This window comes from Leuresthes tenuis, unplaced genomic scaffold (genome assembly GCF_036924035.1).
Source record: "Leuresthes tenuis unplaced genomic scaffold, fLeuTen1.0.hap1 SCAF_3, whole genome shotgun sequence".
Lineage (NCBI taxonomy): Eukaryota > Metazoa > Chordata > Actinopteri > Atheriniformes > Atherinopsidae > Leuresthes > Leuresthes tenuis.
Window position 1 is genome coordinate 18,603,652 of NW_027325357.1, and position 12,693 is coordinate 18,616,344.

Sequence of the window (12,693 nt, forward strand, 5' to 3'; positions counted from 1 at the left end):
AATGTTACTGACGCTAAATTAGAAGTGCTAAAAGTACCAGGGCAATTGGTCAAAATGGCTAAAGCAACTTTTCACATTTGGATCTGCAAGGTCCTTGAATCATTTGGTCAGATTTGAAGATTATGTGTTGGTTCAAGTCAAGCATTTGCTGTTACATACTCTAACAATGGCGAGTAGTGCTAATCTACTGTGCAAATGCACCACACATTTAAAAGAAAAGAAAAGACAAAAGAAAGCTATAGCTCCACTACTAGCAGTCTGTCTACTGAGAGAGATCCTTCACCACACAAGAGCGTCAGGGTTCATGAGGGATCACAAGCTGGACCTGTTTGGTCAAGTTGAACTGATGGCTGTGGCTCCTGATCCTTCTTAGTCCCTGTAGACGGAGGTTATCTGTCGTGGGGGCATGTGTGGAGGATGGTAGGAGTCATATGGCCCTTCTGAGAGTGAATCATAGTTATTCTGAGTTTGATAGACAACCTGGTCCACGGGGGGTGGGGTGTAGTGATGCGGAGGTGGATAATGTGGTGAAGTCTCCTGTTTGGGCACCAAGTTACTGCTGATGCTCAGAGGTGGTGTAGGGGGGCCGTCATATGGAGGTGTTCCAACACCACCGGCATTGTACTCATGTGGTGAGTGATTCTCATACTGTCTTCCTTTCATGGCCCTCAGGTGAAGCATGTGAGCTGAGTCAAAAGTGCCATATGGGGGACTTGGCAAACCTGGAGAGGTGTAGCTAACGATGCCACTGAGAGGGTTTGGTGGCGGACGGATTCCATGTCTGTCCTCAGGCCTCATCCCAGCACCAGGAGATGGTCCCAGCTGTAAGCAGCCAGCAACCAGGTTGGTTGTGGGTTGTGAGAGGCCCTTACACAGCGTCTCCATGAACGCCCTGCTCTCTGTGGAAAGCCCCCCCTCTAAAGCCTCAGACAGAGCACAGATGTAGTTGCGGGCCAGCCGTAGCGTCTCAATCTTAGAGAGTTTCTGTGTTTTAGAATGACACGGCATGATGGTGCGCAGGTTCTCAAGTGCATCGTTGAGGCCGTGCATTCGTGAGCGCTCCCTGGCATTAGCTTTTACACGTCTTGCACGGAAGCGCTCAAGCCGGGCCTTGGTCATTCGCTTTTTCTTAGGCCCTCGTCGCTTGGACTCATTTTCATCCTCCTGACCTTCCTCTCCATCCTCCTCATCTTCCTCTGCATCCTCACTTCCCAACTCTCTGGCCTGTTGGCTAACTCCACCTGCTTTGTAGCGATGCAATGTAACAGAAGGGTTTCCTTCAGGTGAGCTCATGTCTTCATCCATCCACTGCAGAGGGCTGACAACCTCCTCTCCTTCTGCTTGCCTCACATATGGCTTAATCATCATAGTACTCTAAAAAACAAGAAAACCCCTTTGTTATTCACATGTTCCGGATCTTACAGGTTTTCAAATGATCCTTTTCTTCGTGTGTCATAGTTCACAAAAACTGCTTCCATGATGTACTTTCTGATCTGCTATCAGTGGTGGCAAGCCTTTACATTTGATTCTGTCCTTACTGTCTTATGTAATCTGGGCAGTAGGATCATAAATAATACAGCTCAATGTCACATTGTGGTGTTCATAGTTCAGTCTTCATGAGGAGCAGTTGCTTGTATTCTAGTCTTTATTCTTAGATTATTTTCAACATATGATTTTGAAGGATTTGGTTATGGCAGTGCATATCTAAGTTTTTCTAAAATTTGGTGCTTTACATCATCTCTTTTTTTTTTCAAAATTTCTCTGCCTCTGTAGGTGTTTATACACTAAAACTATTATTTTTAAAACTAACTTACAGACACAATCGCACCAACTCAACCAACATATAATACATTAAAAATCAAGACTCACGTTAAAGTTTTCATCACACTGAGTAAAATAATAGAACATTTTAGGAGGGTTGATTCTAAATTACAAACACTTGAGCTACAGTTTGCTGATAATGACTTTTCCACCTTCACATTTAGAATCTAAACTGTTAATTTATTTTCATATTTTGTTTGTCAATCAGTATTTAGCTACATTAAAGATTTTGTGAATGTTTCCCCACAAAACTAAATAACTAACATTTTTTGTTTTGAATCATCTTGTAAATCCATAGTCGATTTTAGAGTGAAGCTGAAAATGTTCCTACTGTAGACTCTATGATATTGTAGAAATGAAAGAGTCAGGTTTCCAATAAACTTCATAAATGATTTTTAAAAAATCAGGCAACTGATGTCAAAAGCTATGACAGGATATCAATGGTAATGGCAGCAATCATACATCAAAAGCTTCTTCCAATAATGAATAGTTTGAATGATCAACACTTTTCTGACTATTTTGCCTATCTAAAGGGAGATTTCTATAGTATACAACACATTTAAATGATCAGTTTTACAGATAATTTTAAGGTTATTTAGAGCATAAATTTGACTTCTTTGAGCATTTAAGAACGTTAGATGCTTTACTTGTCTGATTTTCAAAAGGTGCAAATAAAGTGCATTTTTAAGTCTTCATTTTGAAGCTGAAGGTTGGCTGAAGGCCACATGATTCCGAAATGCCTTGTCAAGGCTTTGAAAAAAAAAATAGGCTACAACTTGGAGCCATTTGCTACAATCACTCACAAGTAATGAATAAGAATAACAGTTTAATAATTTGGAAACTGTGGCTGTCAGCTGGCCCGTGAATTTCAGCACCGGACAGTTCCCTTCTTTGAAACAAAACGTCAAATCGTTTCTTCAGCGAAAGAAATGGTTTTGAATGGAAATTCAAAGGAAGAGGTAGTTTTGAATATGACAGGTCATGGCTCCCCCCTTTTTTTTTTTTCATAAAAGCGTTGTTTGTTGTTTCCACCGTCTCCCCCTCTCCCCCCGCGCGGGGTCAGCCTAATCCCGGTCATCTTGTGAACTGGTAAAGCTCCGGCAAGTCACTGACAGGACTTCAATCTGGGGCAGCGCAGGATTTACTGTGTGGCGACCATGGGATTAAATGAAAGATCGACATCCCCCTGATCACTGGCCTAACAGAGGGCTCAGGCTGAATTTGACTGGACAATTTCAAAGACAGAATTATTATTGTGTCGCCTCAAACTGCGTGCTTTGTTAGCTGTCAGCTGAAGCGATAATATTTAAGCTTTTTATAAATTATTCCGACACAATAATTTGAAGTAACCTTCAAATACACTGTTGACTGGAGGTGTCGTTGTTTCACTTTAAAAACGAAAAAATGAATGACAAAATTAAAGTTATCTACGTTTATCCAAAACTGTGAAAAACTTATTTTGAATGTGTGTCTGATTAGAACACAGACATTACAAACTGATTCATCCAGTCTCTGCCAAGGAAACATACCCGTGCTGATGTGTCCCGGGATCGCCTGCAGGAACTTTGTCAGATGTTGGTTCTTTGCCCACGGGTCACAGTTTGGACTCACTGCTCATGAAACAGCGTTGAAGTTCGGCGCTGTCTCCTTGCACTCAGCAGTTCCTCAGCATCTCAGTGTAGATCACTCTGCTGGGGCTCCCAGTTTTAACCTACACGTTAAAGCTCCTCCTCCCTCTACCGTCCAATTCCTGTCGACTCGCTTGAGCTCGCGCGTGGCCGGCCCGTGGCTCTGGCCCCCTGGAGCTCCACTTGTCGTGTGCTCGCGTGTGCGTGTGTGTGTACGTGTGTGTCTCAAAAAGATGTGCATAAGCACAGACAAACAGCAGAGGCCCGGGCTTTTGTTGCTTTGCGCGGGCGGCCGCCAAATCCGTAAACGTTTTTATTGAACGGTGGGGAGACGCGCTCAGTTGCCTGAGCCTAACTGTATGTGACAGCTTGAAGTTGCGTGAGAGCAGGTGTTTGCTCCATCTCCTCTTGCAGCCATCCATCCCATCCCAATGCTGAGATAGGCTGTTGAACAAGTTCATGTTTCCCAAGAGGCTGCTCCGACCAGAAGGGGTAAGGTTCGCATCAAGTGCGCAGTTAAACGGGCAATATACTTATGGGACTCATTCCACCCCCGCCTCTCTGCAGTACATAGGTGCTGAGCTTCTAGATTTTTAAGCTTGGCAGCATGACCCATACTGTTTGTGTTTGCCTGTCCGTAATTTTTTATAAATGTTAACACTGGAGTTTAAAACGGGTTTTTACACATCAACACATCAACATTTCATGTTGCGATGACCAACATTTTTCTTGTTGTGTGCTGACATTTTCTTTTAGAATTTTCTGGTATGATTCATAATTCAGTGTTCAATTGTTCCGTAAATTACGGGCTGGATGCAAGAAAACATGTAAACAAAATAGATAAATGAATAAATGAAATATAGATCCTATTTTGTTTTCAAAAACACTAAAATAAAACCTTTGAAAACCCTTTTCATGCAGGTTTGTGCACATGTTTATTAGCAAAGTGCAGACGGGCAGCAATGTAATTTTTTTCTTTAATCTATTTTCTGCTTTGAGTGTAATATTTTACTTTCTCTTTCTGGCTTTATTTCTTTCTCTCTATTACTTTTGCAGAAATGTTTGACCTTCTGAAGGGTATGTTCACAATTTTATTTTGAATTTTAGGTCACTATTGATCATGGAACAAAAATATTTGTTACATCGACTTGACTTATACGTTGTATTTGCCCAATAGATGTGTAAAAAAAGACACGAATGTTCTGTAAAAGTTGAACATATCTGAGGTCTGAAGGTAACAATGATCTTCAGATGATATAATGTAGGTGATACAGGAATGGGGCACTGTATGCTCTAACAGAGAGGCTTTGGTTAGGTTTGGGGTTATTTGCAAACCCAAACCTTATTATTCTCACTCCCGTTTCATTCCCAAGCCGACCACCTTGCTTGCTGCTCCTCCCCCTGCATCTTTTCCTGTCCTATTCCACACCTGCAGCCTGAGATGGGAATAGCAAAGCTGGGCCTCTTGCATCCCCAGAGTGAAACTAGCAGGGGACTGTGATAGCTGAGGCCTTGTGTCCCTGTTGGACACTTTTATGACACAGTTCACAACATTGAAAACAAATCATTTCTTTTTTTCAAATTTTTCTCTGGTACAAGTTGCATTCAAACTTGTAAAATCCCATTACTGTCATATCAGATCTCACCTTTTATTAACTCATCACTAAAGTGTTCCACCTTTATGTTCCACAAGCTATGTTCAAGTATGCAACGATGTTCCTTGTTCCCTCTGTGCTTGACTCACATCAGGAAGTCCTGCACTGCAGATGGTCTTCATTTATTTGGTCTGTGGCTCAGATGCCCATCTAAACTCCCATGGCTGCTTAGTCCCATCTTTACCTTTTCTGACCATGCTTGTAGGATGGGAATCTATTTTTTTTTTTAAATATATATATAGAAAAGGACAGATAAAACTTCACTTCAATACACTCACAAACATGACCTTCCTCCAAATTCCCAGTGTGTTTGTTTGTGACAGAGAGGAAGTGTGGGTTTTGTCCATCTGTCATACTGGAAGTCCTCAGAGAGATGACAATACCACAGCATGAGGACTATGTTAGTATGTATTTGCGTGTGCACTCATGTACGTGCAGAAGGACAGACTGCAAGTGTAGCACTTACAAAGTTTATCTACATTATTAGAGCAGCAGCCTCTATTGGACAGTCTGAGGTCACCTCACCTGACCAAGATTGCATCTTTCACTCTGCATACTCCCTTCAAAATATAAACCATCGGCAAGAGCAATGACAATATGGTCATCAAATTGTTCAGCACACAAAAAAAAACCCACCAGAGAATGAACGTTGATCTGTATTTCATGGTCCCCCGTCAACTTAAGAAATGGCCAGCATCTAAGCCAAACTTGAACCTCCCTCCAGCCCAACACCAACCCTGGGGAGACTGGGGTGACCATTGACCATGTGTCCCTCTTCTAACCATCTCATTGATGGACACAGCTACTGGATAAAATTGACACCCTCCTCTGCGTGAACCCCTAAACCCCCTTAACCCTTTCCTAAACCCTGTGTTGGCCCCCCTGTTGTGCATGTTCATTGGCTGACCGCCTTCAGGCGTCCCTTTTCCACGGGTCCATTGTCTGGCCCCATAAGCAGCTTTGTTTCTGCATGTGCAGCTGGGATAGCTCTCTCAGCCATTAGCCACAACACGCTAAAGGGAGAGCAGGATAATATGATTACAAAACAAAAGTCAGGTGGCTCACGAGATCTGCAAAAAGAAGCCCATTTGGGGAGATGCGAGGACACACTGGCGGGTGGCCAGCTATAATTTGATTATGAAGTTGTGTGAGTGACAAAAGAAACAATTGAATCTTTTTTTTCCCTTTATTTGCCACTCTGTGATTTAATTTGATTGGGGCTTTAAAAAGAGAGCAGGGTGAAAAGAGAGAAGATTTACTCTTCTCATTTCTGGAGTCACCAGCTCAGAAAATGTAATGAATTCTGTCAAAATAGCAAGAGAAATTCCTCTTTGGACTGACTTTATTGTCCTGCTGCTGAAACACATTGGCTGCTTGTGAGGCCCAAATCAGATGAACCACTGAAGACTGGAGTTTTCCTCCAAACTGACTGGTCTTGTGCTTATTTTTTCTTTTTTCTTTTTTTGAATGAATGCACACAGACTGGTGAACAATAGGATCAGTGGTATATCCATCTCCTGTAATACTTTTTTTAAACAGGGCAGCAAGTGTGTCCCCCTGTTCTGTCGGCAGACCAGAATTTATCCTGTTAGTCACCCTAGATGAGTGAAAGAGTAAAATCAACCCCCATCCCAGCTGGACACACACACACACGCACAAAGATGCACCCATTCATACAGACACACATACACATGCACACACACACAGACACTTAACCCCTCACTGGGGAGTTACTCGTGCACAGCTTTATGGACAGCTGATAAGAACAGGTTGAGCTGGTGCTACTGTTCAGAGCAGGTCAAGCAGAATAAGATCTGTTAACGTCTTTTTGAATCTGTAGTTAATACTGCCAAATACGGCATTTTGTTTTTTTTTAATGTTTTTGTTTTGCTCTTATATAAGACAATGAGCAGTTGTGCCAAATGCACACATGCTCCTAAGACTTAAAGGTTAGCGTCAGCATTATGCCCACTGAGGGTCTGTAAACGCCCATTTTTTGCCCCATTAGGCACAGCTTGATCGTGCCCCTGAGAGAGCACCACATTCTCATGCTCTGCAAGACTTGCTCGAGAGGTTTTCACCGCTGATGAATCAATGCGCTGGTTTGATGAGTCTTATCTGTAGCACATCATAAAGAAACCAATATTAAAACGTAATTCAGGTTTTCATATTGTTTTTGATTGCTTTATTACAGTATGTAGGGAATTAAACTATACTGGTGTGATGCATTTATGTGATCGCATAACTTTCTGGTTTTTTTTTTTAACTGAAAGTTGCTGCTGAAGTTTTGGAGTACCTTGTGTAAATGATCTCTGTTTGGAATATCATTACATTTCAAAACATAAACAGAGCCTGAACATCTCTTTCAAGAGTGAAACGTTGAAACACATATAGACTGCTCTGTAACTAGCTTATTGTTTAGCAAATTTTCAATTCTAGGGCGATGCAGGAAAGGCAGAGCCGATGTATTTCTTCCCATCACCATAGTGAGAGTTAGTCCAGGTGTAAGTTTGGATAATGAGCGCCTTCCCTCCAAGGCTCAGGCGACACCTAAAGATGACGGACAAGAGCTTGTTCAGTTAAATTTATCCAACGAGAAGCAATATGCCACTAAATTTAAAAGGCAGTCCCCTCAATGCTACTCATAAACAGACTATGGTTATTTGAAGATTGAATTATCATTTATCTTATCATGACAGAAAGTTTAGAATTGTTATGAATGTAGTTGTCTCACAGCCTGAATATGCGTCTAAATCTGCTGCTACAACAACAGATGCTTTCTCTATTGCTTGAAAGATACCAGGGTGAACAGGGTGGCTGAGATGTTTTTTTTTTCCATTTAGTTTGATTTGGGATGTACACAGACACCTCATATCAATCATTCACATTTCAGAACATTTAGATTTACTCACTGTTTCCCAGGCCGAGTTATGAAGCAGAGACTGTAGAGGGCAAAATCAAACTCGGGGCTGCAGCCAATGATGGCAGAGCCAACTTGCTTGAAGTAGCCGTCCCACTTGAACTGCATTCCCAAGACATCAGGATATGTAGTCCACTGACAGCAAAAGAAGGCACAATATAAGTAAACAATGGCAGTGCAGCAAATAACCAAAAAACTGATCTACACATTGGGGTTCAGTGTAAACACTTACAGGCCCGTTGAAGCTGTGGCTGTAGTAGTTCATCTTTCCTCTTTTCTCAAGAAGATAAAACTGGATCCAGTTGTGAAAACCAGACACTTTTCCTCCCTTGATCTCTCCTATTTCAGAATTTACAGTCATGTGAAAAAGAGAGAACACCATCTTTCAAATATAAGGTGAAAAGAAAAAGATAAATACAACCTCAGATTACACTGTGTCAATATATTTTTTAACAAGGGTGGTGTGGCATTTAAAAAAAAAAAAAGCCCCACAATCGAATAGAAGAACCAGCTTCAGTGGCAATAATTTGAAGTTATCATTTTCTATATAATATTATCATTCTTTTACATCCACAATTTACATCATCAGTGGAGGAATTTTGGATTAATCTTCAGTTCAGTGTTATTTCACCTCATTAAAACTTGTGGGCTTTCATAATGCTCGGCTCTTTCAAGGTCCTACCACCTATTTTCAGTCAGGTTGTAGTCTGGACTTTCACTGGTTCATTGTAACACTTTGATTCTTCTCTTCTTCAGCCATTCTGTGTAGATTTGCTACTGTGTTTGGAATTGTTGTCTTGTGACATGACCCAGCCAAGCTTTAACTGTAAGACAGATGGCCTCACGTTTAACTCTAATGCACTTTGGGATACAGACGAATTGATGGTTGACTCAATGACCGGTACGTGCCCATGGCTGCAAAAAAAGCCCAACCCATCCCCCGTTCTCCGCCGTGCTTGACAGTTGCTAGGAAGTGTTTGCGTTTGGTTTTCTCCAAAGTCGGTGCTGTGCATTATAACATATCCAGTTTTGTTGTCTGTCCAAATTACACTGTTCCAGAAGTCTTTTGGTTTGGTCAGTGGCAACTTTGCAAACCTGTGTTACCATATTCTTTTTTAGAAAGAATAGACTTTCTCTTGGTAACCCATCCTAACAGCTTAATAAATGTGTGTGTGGGGGGTGGGGGTTTCACTAATGGAGCTCTTACAAATCACAATGAAAACATATTTGGAAACACTTGAAAGAAGTCTGTCCAAACCTGCAAAGATGTGTTCAAAGCCGCTAGAGTCCAACATGTTGTTGTTGCGGGAGTACAGACCAAACCACATCATCTTCAGGTCCTTAATAAACTCTGCCTTGGATGCATAAACCCCTTCAAAGATAGAAAAACATTCACTGAAAACTCACGTGACAATTTGTTGAATTTGTGTCAAGATGAAGTGTTACACATGGACCTTTTACCTTTGGAGTAGAGGAAGGAAAACAGCTCACTGCCCAGCTTAGTGTTGGACATAGTTTCCCTGAGGAATGTGTCCTGCTCAGCCAGCTGCTGAGAGCTGAAGTTCTCCGCCTGTCCAGTCATCCTCTTGTAGTTGTCCAGCACAGCTAGAAAAGCAGCATAGGTAGGTCTAGAAAACAGAGAAGCCTCATCCAGGTAGCGGAACAAGCTGTAAGGACAAACAATTATGCCGCAAAAAGATTAAAACCATACATACAGATGGAGAGGTACAGGGTCAGTGAGAGATCTGATAAAACTGTCTTCTCACGGCTTCGGTGAGAGATCTGACTGGGAGCTGGTCGAGGAATCTGACACCAGAGCCTGAGGGTCAATGATCAACTCTGAGGCTGAAGCTTTGTTTGAGTCCAGAGCATAAAGTTTCTCAGAGAGAGCCTTGATCTCAGCATCAGTGATCGCACCACCACTGTCTCCTCCGTCGCCTATAAGGCAATACAAACACATGGACAGACAATGCCTTACATGTTTCAAAAGGCTTTAACCTGTTTTAAAGTTATTATACAGTGTAAGAATTAAATAGAAATAGAGTGATTTGAAAGTAATTTAAATCCTGTATTCAATCTTCTAAACAGACTCCAAAAGTGTTTGAGACAGGACAGTTTTACTCTTGACCTCAGTTCATCCTAAATAAGCTCAGCCCCAGACAAGGTGGCGGCATGTACCGCATTTATTTATGTACCATCTAAATTTTTTTAAATTGATATGATAAAGTTTTAATCTGTATTTGGATGCAGCTAAGAACTGTATTGACTCAAGTGATCCTGTGCCCCTGCAACAAATCACAAACTGCTGCTGCAGTGAAACAAAACAGAAACTAAATATTATAAGATGTTAAGTTTCCTCAATAAGTCCACTGGAGGTAATATTTATGCTGTAGTGTTGCTGAGTCTAAAATACTGCAGATTAATTTCCCAATCTGGAGGCTGCAGCTGAGCAAAATCATCACGTTTTGGTTTGTTATGTTGCAAAAACAGTGACACCTATTGGTCAAAAGCAGTTTCTCATGGCAAGCAATCGTGCTGATACTTGGAAAATGGTATCAAGATCAACAACAATGGAAAAATTTGATCAAGAAAAAGAAAAGCTCAAAAGAAGCTTTATCAAGATAATTTTCTTACGCTAAAGTACAAAGACCACAATGTGGAAACACTGAATTTTTAAAATCTTACATATGTAAAAAAATGGTGCAAAAAGTATACCCAACAGTACCCTCTCCACATCCAGACATTAGGCTTTAAGGATGTATTATTATATACTGTATCTGTATCATGGAGCCTCAAACGGTGACATGTTGATAGTCTTACTGTCACAGAGCTTTGCATAGTCGCTGCAGCAGTTGTTGTGCTGGGAGCACTTGGAGTTGCAGTGGCACTTGTTCTGGGAGTTGTATGCCTCACCACACCTGCCACTACAAGATGTTTCTGCATCTGCAATTAGAGGAATTCTGCATGTTTATTTTTACATTCACAACAATAGTCTAAACTTATAATGTCCACATATTTTAACACAAGTAAGTTCTTAATTTGCACATTTTTAAAAGTGAAGATCTGCTTTCAGAAGAACCACTCCCTGTTATTTTATTTTTGGAGTTGTTTTCAGATTTGGTTATTTTCCTTTCAGTTCAAGTGAGAATGTGAGACTGGAGTCTGTAAACAACTCTCCTGAAGTCTTAATGTGTCAGGAGGTCTAATAAGTCAAAATCTTTGTGAACAACTGGTTGGATGGAAATTGTGAATCATCAGTGGACTACACCATTAGTGCAGCCCTCTGCCAAGGCCAGTGCGCAGTCTCAATGAGTTACTCATGATTCCTCCACCTTCCATGATGCTCAGCCTTGTAGTTTTGTGTATCAATGGTGACAGAAGCACAAACATTCAAACAGCATGGAAGACGATATTCTGAAATAGTAGAGGACCTGTAGCAATATTTAAAAGTTTGGTTATTTCCACAATTTGAATTTGAAAATGTCAGAGAGTCCAAACCTTTGAACTGTATTGCATTTGTAAAAGTTTGGTAAATGTAAAAATATATTTCTGTCAAGTTGAGGATATTAAGCTTTTCCAGGGAAGCACCAAAGATCTCACTGTTTCACTGCTGAGTCTTAGATTGTGTTTCCACTGTGTGAAAGCTACCAGCTGCTGTTAACAGAGTAGTTAGTGATACAAGTGCTAACATAAACAGAGCCTGGACGATCAACTCTGGAGTGACAGTGTAAGGTAGGTGAGAAGCTGACACATTAGTAGTCTTACTGCCACAGAGCTTTGCATAGTCGCTGCAGCAGTTGTTGTGCTGGGAGCACTTGGAGTTGCAGTGGCACTTGTTCTGGGAGTTGTATGTCTCACCACACCTGCCGCTACAAGATGTTTCTGCAGCTGGAATTAGAAGAAAGGTACATATTGGTATTTCTATTGAAAACAATGATCTAAGCCCATAATGTTCCATTCTTGCTACAGCCCTCACTTACCTGCACATATTTCAGTGTAGTCTGAACAACAGTCATTGTAGCGCTCACATGCAGAGTTGCACTGACAGGAGTAACTGCTGTCTGTGCCATAACCACACCGACCCTGACATGAGTCAAGGCTGTCTGGAAACCAACGATACAGATTGACATCTTAATAATGCAACAATGCGTAGATATCCTAGTTGTACCTGTGTCACATGGTCATAGCAAAGTTATATTATGATAAAAGAGCAGAAAATACACTTACTGCTGTAGCCCAGGCAGAACAGGGTCACACAAAGTAGAAGAACTGCAGTGACTTTCATCTTGGATTAGCTGGAAATGACATAAGGTGAGCTGACAATTGTCATGGCGTTCCTTTTATACAGCTTTCATCTGACCAATCAAAATGCAACCACTTGAGCCCATCCCAGTCACTTCATCACAATCACATCCTTTTCCACAAAGTACTCTAAAATGTTTTTTGATATGAGGCTTTTTAACCTCTCAACCTCCCACCAAAGATTTATATTTATTCAAAGATTTATTCAAAGACAAGTATATACATATATATATATATATATATATATATATATATATATATGTACATATATATATGTACATAATGTATATACACACATATATATCTGGTGTCTGGTGTTACATACTTTTGCACCTCTAAACAAAACAGGAGGAAAATTTATAAAGAA

The 12,693-nt window shown here is 41.0% G+C and overlaps 2 protein-coding genes across 4 annotated transcripts; both read right to left on the reverse strand.

The window, feature by feature from the left end:
• Positions 1-369: 369 nt before the first annotated feature.
• LOC140304178 (neurogenic differentiation factor 4-like) lies at positions 370-1,368 on the reverse strand. The gene has a single exon (XM_072383164.1). It carries the CDS (start codon positions 1,366-1,368, stop codon positions 370-372), a length of 999 nt encoding a protein of 332 aa, XP_072239265.1.
• Positions 1,369-7,266: 5,898 nt separating this feature from the next.
• On the reverse strand, positions 7,267-12,325 carry endou (endonuclease, polyU-specific). 3 transcript variants are annotated; one of them, XM_072382290.1, is made up of 11 exons: positions 12,252-12,325; positions 12,005-12,127; positions 11,790-11,912; positions 10,845-10,967; positions 9,791-9,962; positions 9,486-9,691; positions 9,283-9,396; positions 8,257-8,363; positions 8,017-8,159; positions 7,530-7,654; positions 7,267-7,447 (listed from the first exon to the last, which is right to left on the reverse strand). In XM_072382290.1, the coding sequence occupies exons 1-10, from the start codon at positions 12,307-12,309 to the stop codon at positions 7,540-7,542; spliced, it is 1,284 nt and encodes a 427-aa protein (XP_072238391.1). In that variant the 5' UTR covers positions 12,310-12,325; the 3' UTR covers positions 7,267-7,447; positions 7,530-7,539. The 3 variants fall into 3 exon arrangements, with proteins under 3 accessions (XP_072238391.1, XP_072238392.1, XP_072238393.1); XM_072382291.1 differs by lacking the exon at positions 10,845-10,967; XM_072382292.1 differs by lacking the exons at positions 10,845-10,967; positions 11,790-11,912.
• Positions 12,326-12,693: the final 368 nt, after the last annotated feature.

What these genes read in the sequence shown, in the direction of transcription:
- endou (XM_072382290.1), bottom strand. Translation starts at nt 12,309, where the DNA reads ATGAAAGTCACTGCAGTTCTTCTACTTTGTGTGACCCTGTTCTGCCTG. An exon ending in CTATGCAAAGCTCTGTGGCA is followed by an intron (nt 10,968 to 11,789) that starts GTAAGACTACTA and finishes CTCTAATTGCAG; the next exon opens with ATGCAGAAACATCTTGTAGT. An exon ending in CTTTGAACACATCTTTGCAG is followed by an intron (nt 8,364 to 9,282) that starts GTTTGGACAGAC and finishes ATTCTGAAATAG; the next exon opens with GAGAGATCAAGGGAGGAAAA.
- LOC140304178 (XM_072383164.1), bottom strand. Translation starts at nt 1,368, where the DNA reads ATGATGATTAAGCCATATGTGAGGCAAGCAGAAGGAGAGGAGGTTGTC.